Source organism: Chelonia mydas, chromosome 9 (genome assembly GCF_015237465.2).
Source record: "Chelonia mydas isolate rCheMyd1 chromosome 9, rCheMyd1.pri.v2, whole genome shotgun sequence".
NCBI classification, from domain to species: domain Eukaryota; kingdom Metazoa; phylum Chordata; order Testudines; family Cheloniidae; genus Chelonia; species Chelonia mydas.
The window spans coordinates 43,921,337-43,942,100 of record NC_057855.1 but is presented as its reverse complement, the minus strand read 5'-3'; the positions used below and the strand labels follow the sequence as shown (position 1 = coordinate 43,942,100).

Genomic DNA, 20,764 nt, shown 5'->3' with positions numbered 1-20,764 from the left:
TACTTGTGATAGACAAAAGAGTCTTAATGCCACATTTATTTTTCAGCTGGGAGGTTTAATGCCTCTTCATATTGCTGTGGCCATTCCTGGTGAAGAAGGGGTCAAGATAACGGAATTAATCCTTCATTCAGCTACAGATCCCGATGCAAGGGCAGGAGACGAAGATGATGTATATGCACCAGACTGGGTATGCTGCATCATAACTCCATCCTCTTCCAACTGTTTAGGTGTGGGCTGTGGGACACCCAAGCAGGGAATTGGTTGCCTGCCCGTTGGATTGAAACCTCTGCGCACTGTTGGAATAATTGCACTTCCTCTGAAAAAACCTGGCATATCACTGACATACATAGAGGGTTACAATAACACTTATTTATGATTTGAGGTACCAGGCACTTTTGTGGAATCCTGATGCATGTTAGGCACAGGCTAAAAGTCTGCTACACACAACTGAATAGATGTAGGTGATGGACAACTGTAGTATTGAGCCTAAATCACTCTTCCTCAGAAAGAAACATTTTTGTGGGCTGAATCTGCTTGTTCCAGCACTATGGAGGCTGCTTAATTGTTTCTTCCTTCCTCTTGAATCCAGACTCCTCCTGCTGGAACCCTGCAGCACTGCGCTCTGAATCCAGAGTAGCATTAGGCCAGATCTACACTAGAAGCTTTTGCCAGTATATCAGTGTTACTTAGGGGTGTGATTTTGTTTTTGAACAAAATTTTTATACAGGTGGAAGCCCTAGTGTGGATTTGTTAATATCGGCAAAAAAGTGCTTTTGATGGCTCAGCTTATTTCATTCAGGGAAACGTTATGCGCTAGGCTAGCAGAAGCACTCTTTTGCTGGTATGAGCACTAGGAAGGTTTACTGGCAAAATTTTTCTAGTGCAAACAAAGCCTAAGATGTACAGCTGTCTGCAGCAGAGTGCTTAGTGTATGTTGGGGGTTTCTTTCTCAAATTGTTGACAGCTTAAAATAAATTTAAGTTCCAGTAATTGGGAATCCATTGACCTTCCTGTTAGGTCATCCTGAGCATCCTATGCGCTAAATATCCATTCCCTTTGACTCCTTCCCAATTTGTGTCCCAGTGGCCTAGCCCAGACCATTATTTCAGCACATCTTCTACTGGCTTCTCTCAGCAATGCAGAAGAGTGGCCCATCCCAGTGGCTCTTAACCTTTCCAGACTACTGTACCCCTTTCAGGAGTCTGATTTGTCTTGCACACCTCCAAGTTTCACCTCACTTAAAAACTACTTGCTTACAAAATTGGACATAAAAATACAAAGTGTCTCAGCCGCACTATTACTGAAAAATTGCTGACTTTCCCATTTTTACCATATAATTATAAATCAATTAGAAGATAAACATTGTAGTTACATTTTAGTATATAGAGCAGTATAAACAAGTTATTGTTTGCATGAAATTTTAGTTTGTACTGATTTTGCCTGTGCTTTTTATGTAGCCTGTTGTAAAAGTAGGCAAATGTCTAGATGAGTTAATGTAGCCCCTGGAAGACCTCTGCATACCCCCAGGGGTGTATGTACCCCAGCTGAGAACCACTGGCCTCTCACTTACTGCCATCCTTTGTGTGCCAAGAAACCAGCCAATAGCTGGGAGCTGCAGGCAAAGCAAGCCTGAATTCTCCCCTCTCTGGTTCCTCGTTGTGTGCTTTGCAGTGACCATATTTCCCCTGGTACCCTAATGGGCCTACCGGTAGCTCTCCACCGAGCAATACAGCAGATACTGGCCTGTGAGTTCATACCACCAGCTTGCCAGGGCTGTTAGTCAATCTGGCCATTTTGTTCTTTTGGAGTTGGGAAGTATTTTTTCAACTCTGCAGGACAGAGCTCAACACAGTGTATTTTTGTTGGTTTAGAAATCCATAAGCGCAAAGAGAAACCTGAACATTTCCCCTTCTCCTCTGGAAAATCCATCTAGACAGGAGCATTCTAACTATAGGACAAAAAGGAGCACCTTAGAGAATTTGCTTCTTTTCCTTCTAGCCTCTTGACTGCTGAAGTTACTAGTAAAAACAAAGAAATAAATTTCTTGAATCACAGGAGCCATAATCCTGGTGCCATCTCTGGAACCTGATCCATGTGTCTTCTTGGGTTGCTGGCAGTCCGTAGAATACGGGCAGATTCTATCCTTGTTCAGTCTATATCTGTAACGGAATGGAGATTTGAAAGAGAAAATATTCCACATTGTTCTTAGTAGATCTCAGGAATCTTATCCTTCCCCATGAGATGTGGTTGCCACCATTTTCCTGTCCAGTTAAGAGGAAGCAGTTGTCCATTCATGTCTATGTGATTTGGAATATCATCCTATAATGTTCTCCAAGCTGATACGATCTTGATAGGCCAGATGAAGAAGAGTACATTCATACCAGTGTTACCTGGATGACTTGCTGCTGAAAACTTACTTAAAGGAAACTCCTTTCTACATAGTCCAGTGCTAACCTGTGCTAACCTGATTCCTAATTAACCAAAAATACAAAAAACGCCGTGTATCATCTCTGCATTTATTCATCTCTGAGCTGATTTTTTAAGATACCTCAACTGGTAACACTCCTATTATTCTCACTTCTAAAATTACAGATTTAATCCTTCTGCTCAGCTGCTTGCCTTCAAGCGTCTGCAGTATTTACTCATAGCAGCATTGAGCACATACAAACCCAGTGCAATGCAGCACCCCTAAATCCATCCATTCTTCTTCCTGACTAGAGGACAAAAACTGAAGACTGACAGTGCCTCCAAAGCTGATGGCATTGTCACTGAAGTCCTTCTTCAAACATTTCCCAGCAGCATCTTCATATTCCACTTGGAGAGGTCAAATGGGCAGTGGTGATATATGCACACCGGCAAGCAGGAGCATAGGGCATAGGTCTAAACCATAAGGCCACAAAAATCTCTTCACTCCTGTGGAAGCGGGGCCTGTCTACTAGAGCAACGTATGCCTAGGGCACGGTTGTGTGGCTTGGTTGACACATATCTAGATTTTTTTTTTGTGATTTGAAAGCAGGAAGGTACCATTATTTTATTCTTGTCAATGGAATCCATAAGCACAGAAAATACCTCTATCTGTGGGCAGATGTACTCATGTAAAGCTTCCCCATCTTCTCTAATTGTCAAAATGGTTTGAGGGAAATAGGACTAGATGGAGCATTTGTAATTCTAACCAGACTGCATTTCCCTTGGCTCAAAGTGATGATAGTCTATAAACGTTGGAAGCATCTAGTTTTTCCAACACTCTGCTGCAGCTGGACCCCTTCAGTCATCCTGAACTTCACACACTAGTTTTATAGCCTCCAGCAACATGGATACTGTCAGGAGCCAGTTAACCTTCTATTAAAATCTTAAGCTTCCATAAGCAGTGTTTACAAACGCCCTGGGAGAATTTATTCACTTCAGACGTAGATCTCAGTTTAGCTGTGCTCCAAATGTCTGACAGAGACCACTGATTTCTCATAGGTGGCTTTCATAAAGGATTAAGCCTGAGTTTTATCTAAAGGTTCAATTCTCTGCTTTCAGGGTTAGTAGTATGAGATTTCTTGTGTCAGTTTTCTCTTCACATCTTCTGTTTCTTCAGAGCTGTTGCACTACAGATACTTGCAGTGGAACTGGGGCACTTGAATCTTGGCACTACAGGCTCTGAGAGTCTACTTTTTGATCCTCTAGAGAAGGCCTTGCCATATTTGTTTGTCTTCTTCTGTTATAGCAATTGCATTAGTTCGGGGAGTGAACTGGGAGCTGTATCAGTTTAAAGAATCCTATCTTTAATTCTTTCTTTAAAAAGATGGTTCTTAAGATCGGTCTTGACTTTGTACAAAGCCACGAAAACAAAACTAAAACTAAACAAAAGCAAAACAAATCACCGAGCTCCACCTAAACCAAACAATTTATCTCCCTTTATTTTCCCCCTAAACTCAAATATTAAAAAAACAGCCTCGTAATCTGGATGTGAAATGGACCAAAGTGCGGAGAAGAACCTAATTTACTGGAATCTTAAAAATGTCTGAAGGCCTGCAGTACTACTCTGCCTCTTAATGGGTCTAATCAAACACTTATCAAGCATGGAAAGCATCCAAATAAGACCCCTCCTGGAGGTATCAAAGTACATTCCTCAAGGGCCTGTGGGTGAAAATCACGGAGCTTTTCAATGAAGTCACTTGAGAAGCAATTCTATGAAGCACTCATAAGACTCATTTTCTCTTCTCAACTGATGCAGCATTTGGTCCTTTAAGCTCCCTTTGATTTAAATTATGCAATAAAATAAAATAAAAAATAAATCAATAAGGTAAACTTTAATTTGTCCTAGAGAGCTTTATGTGGCTCTTGTATTTGATTCCTTTGTTACTTATTTGCTAGTAACACGCAGACCAATGCATGCCCCATGTTTACGAGAAAGAAAATTCGTCTCCTGTCATAACTTTTATTTCTCAAAATGGAATACATTCATTGGGGTAGGAAGACCCTCTGTGTGTATCAATGTTTGTAGATGTTAGAAAGAAAGGTATCTTAATGCCACTGGCCTACAGTGGGTTTTATGCTTTTCAGGATGCAGTGCTGCAGCAGTCCAACAAATGGAGCCTGAATCTAAAGAAGGAAATGGGAAGGGTGGAGGTTGCTTATGCTGTGTCTACTGTGTTGTAGTGAGCAAATCCAGAATAGTGGTTTATGTACAGACCAGTGGATTCCTGGACCAATGTATTTTCTATTTGCTTATCTCTAAGCAATACTGAAAGTGTGCGTATCTGTTTCTTCTGACTTCTTTACATTCAGAATGAGCCTGCCGAATCACCAGTTATTATTGCCATGAAACTTAATAATGAAACTGGACCTCCTAGTGAATACTACTCATCTTCTAGTCTTGTCCCAGAGGAAGGTGGGAGGACTCCTTTGCATATTGCCTGTGAGAGAGAGGATAACCCCAAGGTAGGAGCACAATGGAACTGTAGAAATGTCCCTCCTTTAGGCTGTGGTTTTGCTCCTGTAGAATACACATAATTCCCAATCTTCAAATGACATATCTTACCCTACTGGGGAATCCTCCATAGGATCTGATTTCATGTGGCTTCTGTGGAAGAAATAAAACTCTCATCTCTTTTATGGGAAGGGTCTGATCCTTTAGTATGTGTGATCTTGGCTGCTCTGGGGATTTTAGCTATGGGTGGCCAGCCACTAGTGTAGATGGTCTGGTGGCCCAACAAGAAATGGACTGAACGAATACGTCAAAAACCCTCTATTATGATTGAACAACTGTACCATGTGGTTTATAGAACCGCCCTTCCTGACCCAGCCCCTTTTTGTTTGTTCTTTTCCTCCTGTCCTGGCCAAATTCCGCATTGTGAACACTTTGAGGCAGGGACGTTATTTTAATACTTGTTTTGCATGAGGTGCTTGTAGGCATGGCCAGAATCAATGGCAGTGTTTAGCCTGGTAGATTGACTGAGGGTTTTTTGAACTCTGCTTGGTTTATTTTTTTGGTCTGTCTAGCACAAAAATTTAGCAGCGCCCAGTACAGTAAACAAGTTTTTAATTAGAAGCCCCCCTCAACCCTGCCTTCCCCAAAAGTCAAGCCATAACTAATTGATTTCCATTACACGTTGTCACTTACTATATCCCGTTTTCTTCCTCTGATTGTCTATCCTGCCGCTTTGATCTTGCGGTTCTACATATTAGGATTCTTTCACGTAACTTCATTCTTTGACTTTCGACCTCTTTTTAATGCCTTGCCTTAAAGCGGACTCTAAATAGAAACGGTGTAAAGGTTTCTATTATCTTCTTCTTAATTACATTTGATGACTGGCCCTATGAAATTTAGCAAATGTGAAAAAGTCCCATTTACTATGCCAGGATGTGTTGCGTTCAATACATTGTGTCCTTTCAGGAGTTGATTGCTTTGCTGACATGCATTTCTTACCAGGCAGGTTTTTTATGGTTGCTTTTACATACAAATAAAAAGTCAATAAGCTAACCTTACCTCTCGATCCTCTCTCAAAATCATACATAATTAAGAATTTTAATTACTGTAGATCTTAGTTTCCAGGAATTTCAATCTGTTTTTATCCTAGAGTTGTTTTGAAGCTATTGAGTATTTAAAGGTTACCATTCTTGTATAACTAACCTCTATTGTAGAGCTCCCTTTTGCATTTACGCTGTCAGCTCCTGCATTCAAGGATTTATATCGTAGTGTAAGATTCCTTGGTATATGTTATAAATTCTTTGCTTCATGGGGAACTATTCTGGAAAATGTGATTGAAATTGGGGGCTGTTAGGTTTTTTCATGCATATGTGTGTATCTATTTTGCAGGTGGGACTGGTAGCACTGCCTTTTACGAAGGCTGCCGAACATTTCCCATCATAAGACTGTCTTAAGATGCTCATAACTTTGCCATGCTTTCACTATTTATGCTGAAATTTTCCATGCCAAGTGTCTGCCTTTTTTGTGGACTATTTCAGCCAAAATGATTCATGTTTTTCTGAGAATGAGGCTAGGGAAAAATAAATGGGTTTTGCCCATGTTAAAAAATTCTGGTGGTTTTTCTTTGAAAAGCTCTAGCAATCCTATGCTTAGAAATTTGACTGGGAGTGCCTAGAGACCAGGGGAATGGGGAGAGACAGGTGAAATGAGGCCCCTGGGGATTGAGGGGAGAACTGGGAATGCTGTGCAAGGAATGAAGGGAACACTGGGTCAGGGAGATCAGAATGGTGAGACTAAGACTTGCTGGGGAAGGAGTCTGGGACTGGAATGAGAATACTGGGGCAAAGAGATGGGACAGGTTGGAGGGGATGGGGCAGAAAGGGTCATGCTTGGTGGGAATGGGCAGAAGGGCCTGTGCCCACTAGAGAGCACACTCCCCTCTGGAGCCTGGGATGGAACCAAGATCCCTGAACCTCACCAAATATTTAGGAAACCCACTTGCAAAGTGTCCCATGCTCGTGTAGTGCTGGTCCACATAGAGGATTACAATCTCCTGCTGCTATCAGTTGTTATTCCATTAGCTCAAGTGGCAGTGGTCTGTGCGGTGGATCTATCGGTCCCAACTCTGCTGATGATGCATGTCGGGGTCCCTGTGCAGCCACAGGACGAATTTCTGTTTTCATTGTGCTTTATTAAAAAGCTAGGGAATTATACACACAGAAGATCATTAAAAGGCCATTATTAATGTTGCATTCTGAAGCACTCAAAAATTAGGAAATGCCAGAATTAAGGTTGCCTGTGCAACCAATCTTTAATTGCATGATCACATTCTATTTTTTCCACAGGACCCCTGCTTCATTAAGTGTACAGAATGGACAATATTTACTTAGCGAGTTGCTATTCAGTACTTTTTCTCCTAATTCGGTCTATGGCCCCAGGCCTTACTTAGTGCACAGTCTTCAGATCCTGTTGTGATGGCTGAAGTATTAATTTCCTCATGGGATTTTCTGTGGCGCTTATCACTATAATATTTGAGTGCTTCACAAACATTAATGAAGTTAGTTTCACAACACCACTGTGAAATGAGGTATATTATCTCCATTATAGAGATGGGGAACTGAGGCACAGAGAGATTAAAGTCAAAGGTATCCATTAATTTTGGGTGCCCAATTTGAGATGACTAGGACCTGATTTCTCAGAGCACTTAAGTTTATAGAGCACTCCACATATGGAAAGCGCAACTCCTGTTGACTTCAGTTGCAGCTTTGAGTGCTCAGCACTTCTGCAAATAGACCCCAAGTTCTCAAGTCAGGGACCTGGAAAATGAAGAATACTCACTTAGTGACCACCTTTGAAAAGTTTGGCTTATGTCACTTGCCCAGCATCACATAGAAACCTTGTGCAGAGACAGGGGTAGAATCCAGTTCTCCAGGACAGCATTCAGCTGCCTTAATCTTGAGACCCTCCTCTCTCTTCTTGCAATCCTCTGCCTCCTTCACTACACACCGTCCAATTTCTGCAACAAAAGAGGCAGGGGTCTTCCAGACAACAGTCTTCTTCACTACATAACCCTAATTCATTTCTACCATGTGTCCATCATGTGCACTGAATGAGGGTGGGGTCCTATGATAAAAATAGGAGTACTTGTGGCACCTTAGAGACTAACAAATTTATTTGAGCATAAGCTTTCGTGGGCTAAAACCCACTTCATCGGATGCATGCAGTGGAAAATACAGTGTGCCACAAGTACTCCTGTTCTTTTTGCGGATACAGACTAACACGGCTGCTACTCTGAAACCTGTCATTATGCAATGATAACAATAGTATGTGATCTTGTAAATAAAGACTGAATTTTAATGTGTATGCACAAGGGGGACCAGTTAAGGTTGCACACACAACCTTAATTTTGGCAATTGCCAACTTTTGAGGGTTAAAGAAGCAGCCTTAATAATGTTCTTTTTTAAATGTTTTTTTTCTATGTAATATGTGTATGTGTTTATAGCAAGTGTTTAATGCTGTTGTTTTTCATAAGCTTAATGTCTTGTTTTTCTTTTTTATGATCTAATTCTACCTTTTCCCCCCCTACCCAGCATGTCAGAGATGTTGTCCACCTCCTCTTAACTCATAAGGCAAATCCTAACACCTTGTGGAGTGGCCATTCACCACTTTCCCTGGCAATTGCCAGTGGGAATGACTTGGTGAGCATCATCTAATTCCTTCTTTCTTTATTTACTTGGTTAATTTTTGCTTTGGTTCCTTCCCGGGTAGGAGCCAAGATGGCTTGTGTGTTGGAGTGACCCATGTTTATTTCCAATGAAAGTATCTAAATTTACTTTTCTTTCAAAGCTATGGACATAACCTGAGTTTTCCACTGTATTAAATGGGGATTTCTCTTTATGGATTGGTGGCTAAGAGCTTAGCAGGATTCAGAAAGGAATATCTATCTATATGGATCATGAGAACATCCACTTACACTGTAGGATACCCTGAAAATATTACAAAGAACATAAACCATCATACTTTTGGGTTTAAGTCAAGCACTAACTGATGGGATTAGGAAGAATCTTCCTCTACAGACATTCTGTAACTGTCCACCAAGTTACTACTTGTACCTTCTGATGCATCTAATGCTGGCTATTATCAGAGACTTGACATTGGAATAGATGGCTCGCTGGTCTGATTCAGTAATGTAGTTCCTATATAAAACAGTTTGGTTTGAAATGATCAAAACTACTAACATCTGAAAATGCTGTACTGAGCATGCCCTTTATAAAATTTCCATATAGATGCACTATCCAGGCATTAATTGCTTTGGAAATAAGCACTTTTTAAGAGCTGCTTAAGAGAGAACGTTTCAGCCACTGTATAGATGATTCCTCTTGACCTGGATCCTCCTCATCTGCTCCTGTTAGTGTGTGTTTGAACCTTGGGATCATTAGAATACACATTCAATTTTAATTGCCCATGCTGTGGGACTTTTGTGCCTCCAGAATCCAGTCTAGCAGATTCACTGGAGGTCTGAATGTGATTTTTTGTAAGTTTCGCACTATTACTACTAAAATCTGCTCTCCTTAAAGTGTGCATGTATTCATTTTTGCGTTTAATAAAGACAATAGGGCAATACTTAAAAAATCCCACAGTTGCTCCAGGAGGTGTACACTGTTGGGGTAATTTCTCCTTATTTTCTCTCTCAATAAAAGAAACTGTTAGTTGCAATAAAATGAAAAGGGAAGGTTTTTAGATTTTAATATAAAGTTTTGAATAACTTCACAAAAGGGTTGGGTTTTACTGTATTATAGAGATCTCTTGATTTTCTTAATATAAAAAAGGGCTAAAGTTAGTTCTGAAGCACAGTGTAGGAAATTCCCATCTGAAGAAGATTGCTTCGCCTGACTTGAATTTTTTTTTTTAAATTAAATGCACAAAGAAATGGAAAGGAAACTACTGAAAAGTATTTGACTTTGTTAGCATCCTTTAGGTATTTCCAAGTAGAATGGCCACATATTGATTCTCTATATAGCACTTGTTTATACTGTAATTAAAGTCTTGGCTAATATTGTACTGAGTCCACTTGGTGCTAGCTTGTTAGCTGTGATGCTAAGGATCATGTAATGACCTAAATAGCTCTTGGATCTGGACTCCAGTTCTTTGGCACATCCGGCACAGTGCTTTACAACTGGTTAATCTACAGTGCTAAATACATTAATAATAGCAGTATTAACTCACCCACGTTGCATGTGGGCAGTATTCTTCATTACTTGTTAGCCCAGTAAATGTAAATCCAAATGCAGTACTACTCTGTACAATGTAGTTGAGTTCTCAGGGAGGGAAAGTAGTATTGGAGACACTGACTTTTGAGGGAGCTGTATGTTTGTTTGAGAATCCAAGGAGAACAGCTGAAATCCCAGAAGATAAGAAAAGAACTAACCTAGGCCTCAGTCCTACAGTTGGCTTTGGGTGAACAGATTCCTGTGCTCGCATGGAGCCCCATTGACATTGATGAAGCTCCTTGTGGACACAAGGGACCTTTTATTTTATTTTATTTTATTTTATTTTATTTTATTTTATTATCTATCATAATTCCCCTCTTTAAATAAAAGGAAATTAGGTGATCCAGGGAATTATGGAGCAACAAGTTTAATTACAATACACTGCTAGGCCAATTGATAAAGCAGTATTTATAACCACTTAGAAGACAGAGAGGGAGGTGCTAAGCAATAGATAACATGAACTCAGCAAAAATCATGTCTGATTAACTGGCCTCATTCAGCTCAAGGTATAGTATCCCTGGTCTCCCAGTCCATGCACTGTACCAAAGCCCATGGATAGAGAGTCTGACCCAGGCTTTTCTCAAGACACCTTTGATTGTCAGAGAATGGGTTTGTGGGAGTCTTGCACTGCTCACTAAAGAGAAAATAGTTGAATAGAAGGGGCTTGTTAGATTCCTTTGGCTTAGAAAGAGCTTCTATTCTGGGCTAATAATGGCTGCTGTTTGGGTTAAAATAACAGAATTCAGTCTCATGTTTGAAACATCTGAAATCTAAGTCGTGGAGTTTATGAACCTGTCTGGTGCAGTAATGGCCCAGTAGGCCACAAATGTACAGCCTGTGCCATTCTGTTTTTCTGGTAGTGCACAGGCTTTGTAGTTTAGAAAAGCATAAAAGAAGATGACTTTTTTAACACTACACTATGAAGCAGTTGACACATGGCTGTTCAGTATGGATCTATGATTTTTATTGTGCTGAAAATGCAATACAAAGCAAGTGCAAAAATTATTCTCATAGACCAATATTTAGATGTTATTACTTTATGCCTTTAAGTTACTGAAAAATACTAGTATGCGTTCCCGGTATATTATTTTAAACACTGTAAAGTATCGACACAGATATCCTTGTACATTTTGGATCTCACAATCCTGCTGTAAAACTATCTAAGACGACGTCATCATTCAATGATTTCTCATATTTAACCATGCCTGTTTGCAGGCAGTGATGGAACTCTTAGCGAATGGAGCTGACCCCAATCTTCCATTAAGCAACGGTATAGGTAGTGCCCTTTGTGCTGCAGTCAACACCACATATGAACAGAAGAGGACCATAGCAAACAGGATTTTATTGGTAAGAAAACATATGTTGTTTTTGACTTTAGTTTTCCAATTAACTTTTTGAGCAGGTGTTTTGAATGCTGGTTCTTCTTTGTGATTCAGTTGTCTTCTTTCCTAGTAACCTTCAGTGATGCAGGATTTTTTCTTAGTAACTCAGTGATTCAACTGCCAATTCCTTTTGTTTCTGTATCTGAGTCTGTGCTGGGAAGATGAACTGTGTTGTGAAACATGTTAACATGTTTTAACTAGCATGGAGTTACTTGCCTTCTGCACAGAGGGGCAAGTCATGTTTGAATTATGATAGGTGATTGTGGTTAACCTTGGGTCCCCTCCAACATCCAGGGTTCACTGCAAGTAACTATCATGTTTTTAAATGCAGCTATCCTTGTCACTTTAAGGTGAAAATTGTGTTGAACACTCACTAAAATCACATTAGTTGACTGCATGCATTTTCCCAGTGTGGACAAGGCCCAGGAGGAGAGTGTTAGGCCTTATCTACCTCAGGGATTTCCCCCAGTTCTAGCCAACAGCATAGCCAGCGCAAACCCAGTTAGGGGAAGGCAGCCACAATCTGCACCAGTTGAGCTTACACCAATTTCAAGCCGAGGTAAAATCAAGTGGTGCAAATCACTGCTTGGAGCAAATTCCCAATGTAGACAAAGCCTTAGGGAAGGAGGTTAGTTTTGTCCTTTGATGATTGCTTTTTGTGCTTCCTAAGGTGGAGGGGGAAAACAAGGGGAAGCCAACCAAATAAAACAAGAATTTGGGAAGTGACTCATCCTCGCTGACACTTCTGAAATTCAACACAAATCTGCAACTACATAAGTAGAATTCTGTGTGCCATTCACTGTATTTCTTATCCCTTGTTCTCTAGCAGGAATTCCACCTTTCTGATGTATGCTCTCTTGCAATCGTAATTGTTTGACACCATAATCATTTTTACAGCACCCAGTTGTCATATCACAAGCAGGATATGGTGGGCAATAAAAATGCAGGAACAGATGAATTGTGGGCTCCTCTGAATCCCTTGCATTTCATACGAGACTAATGCAAACCATATTCTTGGTATAGCCCTGATCAGCATGTCTGGAAATGTATATATTTTACTGTGGGTTCTGCCTGATATATTGTAACTTTTAGGATTACAGATAAACAATGAGAATGAAAATGTGTTTCCATAGATGCCTGAACAGAAGTGGGGATTGGGTGAGATTGATATCCCTGAAAATCAGGGCCATGATTGCCTACATGAGTGTTGGAACTTTCACATGCAAAACCCTTCTGGACATATGAAAACTCATAATTAGAATCTTTCACCTGCACACCCAGGGGTTTATGTGAATAAAGCATGCACTCAGTTGAGTTCTTACAGAGTTGCACTTGCACAAGTAGAGACCAGGGTCTGGTGATCAGTCCTTTCAGTTTAATTATAACAAGTTTAATTATAACAGTTTGGTTGAACGTCCTGCCTTTTCTAATGTTTTTCAGTTTTGTTGTTTTGCATTTTGTTTTTCTTTCTCCAGATTGATAAACTAATTGAGGCTGGTGCAGATATGTTGATGCCAATTACTCTTAACCAAGGGAGGAGAACTGCAGTGGGAACTGTAGTAGACTACGCATATTATAAATACTTTCAGGTATCTCTTTGACCACTAGAATTTAAAATTAATGTTAATATTAATCATGTTCTTCAGATCCATAAATAGAGACAACCAGATTTTCTAGTTCTGCACCTGTCACTTTGTCAGGGGTAGATGCTAAAAGCACCAGCAGACTCTCTTTTGTCCAGTTGTCTTGAGACTCATTCCATTCACCACCAAACTTTTATCCCTATAAGGGTGACAGAGGTCTAAAAAGCCCTGGTAGTTCTGCTGTGGGAGAGAGATGATTTGGTCAAACTTTATATTAAGATTCCATTTATAGGTGGTTTATAAAGAGTTAATGAATGATTTATAGACGTTATAAGCATTTTACAGACATGATTAGTATATATTATTGAGAGAAGCACATCAGTAAAAGGTGTTATAGATGGTTATAAATTATTACTGGAGGCAACTTATTGAGTGGTTGAACTTTAGAAGAATCTAGCACAGGGGTGGGCAAATTTTTGGCCCGAGAGCCACATCAGGGTTGCGAAACTGTATGGAGGGCCAGGTAGGGAAGACTGTGCCTCCTGAAACAGCCTGGCCGCCTCCCACTATCCACCCTCTCCCCTTCCCACCCCCTGACTGCCCCCCTCAGAACCCCCAACCCATCCAACCGCCCTGGTCCTTGTCCCCTGACTGCCCTGACCCCTATCCACACCCCTGCCCCCTGACAGGCCCCCCAGGACTCCCAAGCCTATCCAACCCCCCTCCCCCCGTCCCTGACCACTCTCCTCCCCATCCAAATGCCCCCTGTCCCCTGACTGCCCCCTGGAATCCCTGCCCCTTATCCAACCCCTCCCTGCCCCCTTACCATGCCGGTCAGAGCGGCAGGACTAGCAGCCATGCTGCCCAGCGGGAGACAGCCATGCCACCAGAGCGCTGGCGGCGCGGCAAGCGGAGGCTGCGGGGGAGGGAGGCCAACAGGGGAGGGGCTGGGAGCTCAAGGCCCGGGCAGGACAGTCCCGCAGGCTGTTGTTTGCCCATCTCTGACCTAGCACAATGGATTAACTGTTAAAATATACTAAATTTATTAACCCTTTGTGAAAGGAACCTTAACATAAAGTGTAATTAATTATTTGCCAGATTCAGAAATTCTGCTTTCTCTGGACTTATTCGCTTTAAAGAGCTGCTAATGCTTCCTGGAAATCTTTGACATAATTTCTGTTTAGAAACGTTGCTGGCTTGGGTCATCATAGTTTCATAGTGCTTAAGACCAGAAGGGACTATTAGATCATCTAGCCTGACCTCCTGTATATCACAGGGCATTAAATTTTACCTATGTTGAGCCTGATGACTTTAGTTAAACTAAACCTTTTTAGTCATCAGGACAGATTAAGGTGCCACCAAAGGGCCCCTGCAGTGGCAGGGAATTGTTGTGGTGAAACATTTCCATAGGATCCTAGTACACAATCCATACCCCATACTGCAGAGGAAGGCAAAAAAAACAAAAACAAAAATACCCAGGAGAAAATTGGTTCCTGACCCCAAATCTGGTGAGCAAGATACAGCAGTCAGGCGCCTAAGACAGAGGAGTCTCTGTACCACCTCCGGTTTCAGAGTAGCAACCGTGTTAGTCTGTATTCGCAAAAAGAAAAGGAGGACTTGTGGCACCTTACAGAGACTAACCAATTTATTTGAGCATAAGCTTTCGTGAGCTACAGCTCACTTCATCGGATACATTCAGTGGAAAATACAGTGGGGAGATTTATATACACAGAGAACATGAAACAATGGGTGTTATCATACACACTGTAAGGAGAGTGATCACTTAAGATGAGCTAATACCAGCAGGAGAGCGGGGGGAGAGGGGGAGAAAACCTTTTGTAGTGATAATCAAGGTGGTCCATTTCCAGCGGTTGACAAGAATGTCTGAGGAACAGTGGGTGGGTGGGTGGGGGGGAAATAAACATGTGGTTAGTGGTTTTGTTGTGTGGTATGTGGTTGCTGGTGAGTATTTGCTTCAGGTTTGGGGGCTGTCTGTAAGCAAGGACTGGCCTGTCTCCCAAGATCTGTGAGAGTGATGGGTCGTCCTTCAGGATAGGTTGTAGATCCTTGATGATACGTTGGAGAAGTTTTAGTTGGGGGCTGAAGGTGATGGCTAGTGGCATTCTGTTATTTTCTTTGTTGGGCCTGTCCTGTAGTAGGTGACTTCTGGGTATTCTTCTGGCTCTGTCAATCTGTTTCTTCACTTCAGCAGGTGGGTATTGTAGTTGTAAGAATGCTTGATAGAGATCTTGTAGGTATTTGTCTCTGTCTGAGGGGTTGGAGCAAATGCGGTTGTATCGTAGAGCTTGGCTGTAGACAATGGATCATGTGGTGTGATCTGGGTGAAAGCTGGAGGCATGTAGGGAGGAATAGCGGTCAGTAGGTTTCCGGTATAGGGTGGTGTTTATGTGACCATTGCTTATTAGCACCGTAGCGTCCAGGAAGTCCACACAGCAAAACCACTAACCCAGGAACCTATTCTTGCAACAAAGCCCGTTGCCAACTGTGTCCACATCTATTCAGGGGACACCATCATAGGGCCTAATCACATCGGCCACACTATCAGAGGCTCATTTACCTACCTGCACATCTACCAATGTGATATATGCCATCATGTGCCAGCAATGCCCCTCTGCCATGTACATTGGTCAAACTGGACAGTCTCTACGTAAAAGAATAAATGGACACAAATCAGATGTCAAGAATTATAACATTCAAAAACCAGTCGGAGAACACTTCAATCTCTCTGGTCACTCGATTACAGACCTAAAAGTCGCAATATTACAAAAAAAAAGACTTCAAAAACAGACTCCACTGTTCCTCAGACATTCTTGTCAACTGCTGGAAATGGACCACCTTGATTATCACTACAAAAGGTTTTCTCCCGCACGCCGCCCCCCCGCCCCGCTCTCCTGCTGGTATTAGCTCATCTTAAGTGATCACTCTCCTTACAGTGTGTATGATGACACCCATTGTTTCATGTTCTCTGTGTATATAAATCTCCCCACTGTATTTTCCACAGTATGCATCCGATGAAGTGAGCTGTAGCTCACGAAAGCTTATGCTCAAATAAATGTTAGTCTCTAAGGTGCCACAAGTACTCCTTTTCTTTGTACCACCTCAGAGCACTGTTCTGCTTCTTCTCCTCTGAGGGAGTCCTGCCCAATCAAAAGAGTAGCAGCTAAAAAAATTGGTCAAAATATTAAATGTGATTATGTTCCAGCTTGCTCCACTGTGTTGTGTAAAAATGGCAGGTGTACCACCTCAGAGCACTGTTCTGCTTCTTCTCCTCTGAGGGAGTCCTGCCCAATCAAAAGAGTAGCAGCTAAAAAAATTGGTCAAAATATTAAATGTGATTATGTTCCAGCTTGCTCCACTGTGTTGTGTAAAAATGGCAGGTGTTTGGAGAGGAGAGGGGATCCTGTCCCTTGGCATAGGTTGAAACTGCTAGTTAGTATTTAGCAGGGCTGATACGGTACCATACATGATTACGTCTGTGTTGGGCATCCTTTCATCTAGTCAAGTTTACTTCCTGCTAAGAATAATATGGAAGCACATTTGCCATGTTAGATGTCTATTCCCTATGTCTTCTTGTGTGTGAATTGTGTGTTGCAGGATAAGAAGATAGCACATACTCCATACCATGCATTATTGCCGCCGGAACGAGAGATTTTCAATGCGCGCAGGGAGCTGCTACAGTACATTAGTGACCGGCTTCGCGAGCGTGTTGTCTTGAAAGAGAGAGAATGGGATAGAGAAGAACTTCGGAAATCCAGGAAATGTGAGTTCAAGCTAAGCCTGCAGTCCATGTAAATATTGTATATCGCTGTATGGGGATTTACACTTGTGGGTTCTTATGCTGTGGGATTAAACTATAGCCCCTAATGATGAATTTGTTCCTCTATAACGCTTTTCATTCAGGGATCCTGGTGCTTTACAGAATCCCATTGCCCTTCTAGAGTAAGTGGGTGCCATTCTCGTTTTATAGCTAGGGACACACCTAAGTACACTGGGGTTAAGTGATTTGCTCAAGGTGTTGCTCAAATCTGTGGCACTGCCAAGCATAGAACCTGCATCTCTCCCTGATACCTGTGTTTCAAGCACAAGATAATACTGCCTCTAGAGATTACCTAAAATGTGATAAGTGAAATGTGGGATTGTTACCTTCTGCAATTCACATAACCTGAAATTCTATGGCTGGTGTTATGCAGGAGGTCATAATAATCAAAATGGTCCTTTCAGGCCTTAAAAATCTGTTAACCTCTGTGTACCTCAGTTTCCCCATATATAGACTGGGGATATATTACCAACCTTTGAAGTTCTTATCTTAAAACATTTTAATTTAAAAATCTGAGACAAGCCCTGCTCTTGTTCTTAGGGAGCAGTGAAAATCCATGATATATTTGTCTGTGGGTGTCACATAGTTCTCATTCCACTGAGTCCCAACAGGTGACCCTCGTCTTTAAGATGTTTTATGGACTCCCAATGAGGGATATCCAAAATATGGAGTAGGAAGCTGAACATTACTTGTATGATACAGTGTTTTCTGTAACTTCCATTTCAAGAAGAAACTGTTCTTGCCTCTATAACATGGGCCAGAGAGTCAGATGCTGACCAATGAGTACATTTGTGGCATAACCACACCACAGGGCTGAATGCAGTTTTAATGGAAGTGGCCCTGGTCACCAGCATGCTTATTCACAGATTCTAACTGTGAGGTCTAATTTTCTCATTTACATGTTGGTACAGTAGAGGCAAGTCCTCGTGCTCCCTCAGCTAGAAGAAAACATGTGGACAAGCGTGCTGCAATAATGCTATCACGGGAGGAAGTGAGGTATGCTAAAGATGCTGAACAGAAACACTTATAATTTTTAGCCAAATATATCACTTCATGGTTCTGCCTCACCTGGACCACTGTCACCAGCACCCCTTCTTTGGCCTCTCTGACTTTCCCCTCACTTCTTCAATCTATCCACTTTTCAGCAGCTAAAATTATCTTCCCCTCCTGCTCTGAAGTTAGCCAAAGTGGCTGCTATGAATGGACAAAGATGTTACAATTTTCTGGTTGTTGACAGATTGGTCATTTATATTCAGAGCTAATAATTCAAAAGAAGCCAGTCTAACCTCAGGCTTCCCAGATAAATTCTCCTGTGGCCCAGCACAAAGCATATGATGTAGCCATCTGCAGAGATCTTTTTACAAAGTCTAGAGTTGAGTCAAAACTCTGACGAACGTAGACCCCCTGCCCAGCCTTGCAATCTGATCTGCATGGGCACATCCTCGTGCTCCCTCAGAGCCTCATTGAGGACTTCATGTGTACAGGGGTTTCCCCCTAAGTTTCATATTGCAGGATCAGGGCCTTAGTGAGGAAGTCACTACTTCAGTTCCATAATACGTGTGCAACATTATGTACAGTAGTTAAAATTAAAAAAAAGCCAGTGCCATCAGTTACCATACATTGGTATTGGGGAAAATATTGTACTGTTCCGGATAGCACTGTCTTTTATCTCTTTATAATAGATTACTCTTTGATGGTGGTCATTGTGTTTGTGTGTTAGTATAGGTTATTTACTTGGCTATGCATGTTCTTACCCAGCATGTTGGTAAAGCAAAATATAGAAAATTCTGAAGTCCTAACCCTAATCTCCGATGCCCTGCCCCAATATTTCTTCCAAACTGAACTGAAGATACAGGGCTAGATTTTCAAACCAGATAGGTACATAATTTATGTGGCTAATATGGACACATAATTATTGGACCCATACTTATTTAGGAATTGTAGACCTTAATGTGAGACGAGAAGGAAATGGAAGTAGTTTAGGAATTTACAAATGTAAATCTACCAGCATTTACAATTTTTAATACTTTTATTTTAGGGTCATTAAACACATTAATAGATATAATCCAGGCCTGTGATCAATAAAGGATTCAACATTTCCCTTACCTGGCAGTTCAGACTTTGGGTGTACTGTTGCAGAAAAGCTCTAGGTCCAGTGGTGTAATGTAACACGGACACACCCTGGTCGTCAGCAGGCGGGATTGAACCTGGGACCTCTGGAGTTTATTGCATGAGCCTCTACCACATGAGCTAAAAGCCATATGGCTATTAGCTAAGGCTATAGAGCGGACACTCACTCTTGCGCTCTCTTGGGTCTCAGTGCCACTAGATGGGATGGGACAGAACACCACACCCAGGCAGTGTGTGGGTTACAGTAACAATGGAGATAAACTTGCAACTTCCCAGAAAATGAGAAATGGAACTATGTTTGTTAGAAAAGAATGGGAAGAATTAGTTGGAGCCCAGGTGGGATGGAAAATGGAAGCCAAAATTATTCTTTGCTTTTCCAGAATATATTACTTTATTATGTTTCCAAGTTTCCCTTGATCCCCAAGATTACAGAATGGATGCTGGCTGGGACTATTCATATTAATACTTCAAGGGCTTGCTTAGATCTTTTTTTTTTCTCCTGCTGTGCCATTTTGTTAACAGTATTGATTGTATTAATGATGCTGACACTGAAGAGACTGAAGCAAGACACTAATAGAGTCCATGATACACTGCCAGAAATGCTCTAAAAATCAAAGCCCTCAATGCCAAAGATGTTGGATGATCCCATTGCATCCAGTATTGCCTTTAGAAACAGTTAATGAAAAGCTGAGGCATTGAAATACTTAAAAATTATATTAATTCTTGTGGTGCTTTACCATGTACAATGAATACCTACACTAGCTAGCCTGTAAGCCATATCTTGAGCTGTTATCTTGTCAAATCTCACAAGCTAATCAGGGTGAGACATGTGAATACCGTCAAGGAAATTACTGCTGTAAAGAGTTAGTGGTGGAGAGTCAGTAGGCAGTGCTTTTTTGTCTGGGTCCATACTGAACCAATAATCCAGCATGGTAATCAGCCCTCTGTACTGGGGTGAGGTTAGGTGATGAGTGTGGAGTGGGAGGGTATCTTTGGGAGGAGATGAACAGAGGTTCTGACCACTTGTGGTTCTTAAAGATCCCAAGATGCTTTTAAAAGTTACAGGGGTATTTATTTCTAGTGCCTAGGCCACATTGCAACCGAGGTAAGTTCTGCCTATCTAAATATCTCCTGCAGCATCAATGGGATAGAGCATTCTTCACTTCTTGTCCTAAACTGATGGAGAGTTGCTCTGATGCAAGCAGTGTGCTCCAGCAGTGGCTGTGTTGTGTTCCTCAGTATTAACGAGGTTTTTACAAACCTTCTCCAAATCTGACTACTTGTGTTTGTGACCTGCTGTCAGATTTAATCTTGCATAGACACTCACTCCTACATTTAGTACTGGAGAGCTAGCCAACGCAAGGAGCTGGCTGGGGTGCACAATGAATTGGCAAATGAGGGGGCTTCAGTAAGGGGCAGGCTTTGGGCCTGTTGCCTTTTGCGACACTTCACTTTGCATTGCTGCTTGTGTTCATTTGTTCCCCAGATAGCAGCATAAGCACTGTGATCCACCACAGTGCCTCGCTCCTCTTGGTTACCCTGGTGGATGAGGGCAGATTTTTACCCCTGGATTGTGAGACATTTTGATTTCCTTTGCTATGTAAAGTGTAAATATGTTGGCAAAGCCATGAAAAACAAAATAA

The 20,764-nt window shown here is 41.6% G+C and overlaps 1 protein-coding gene across 7 annotated transcripts in view; it reads left to right on the top strand.

The window, feature by feature from the left end:
- ANKMY1 (ankyrin repeat and MYND domain containing 1) overlaps nt 1-20,764 on the top strand; it is a 53,962-nt gene that overhangs the window by 23,214 nt on the left and 9,984 nt on the right. For 5 of the 7 annotated variants that reach the window (XM_043522176.1, XM_037908654.2, XM_043522177.1 and 2 more), the window contains exons 9-15: nt 47-187; nt 4,777-4,929; nt 8,509-8,616; nt 11,404-11,535; nt 13,046-13,159; nt 16,769-16,934; nt 17,903-17,987. In XM_043522176.1, the coding sequence (XP_043378111.1) occupies nt 47-187; nt 4,777-4,929; nt 8,509-8,616; nt 11,404-11,535; nt 13,046-13,159; nt 16,769-16,934; nt 17,903-17,987 (899 nt within the window). The remainder of the gene's footprint in view (nt 1-46; nt 188-4,776; nt 4,930-8,508; nt 8,617-11,403; nt 11,536-13,045; nt 13,160-16,768; nt 16,935-17,902; nt 17,988-20,764) is intronic. The other 2 variants (XM_043522181.1, XM_043522180.1) reach the window with 1 other exon arrangement.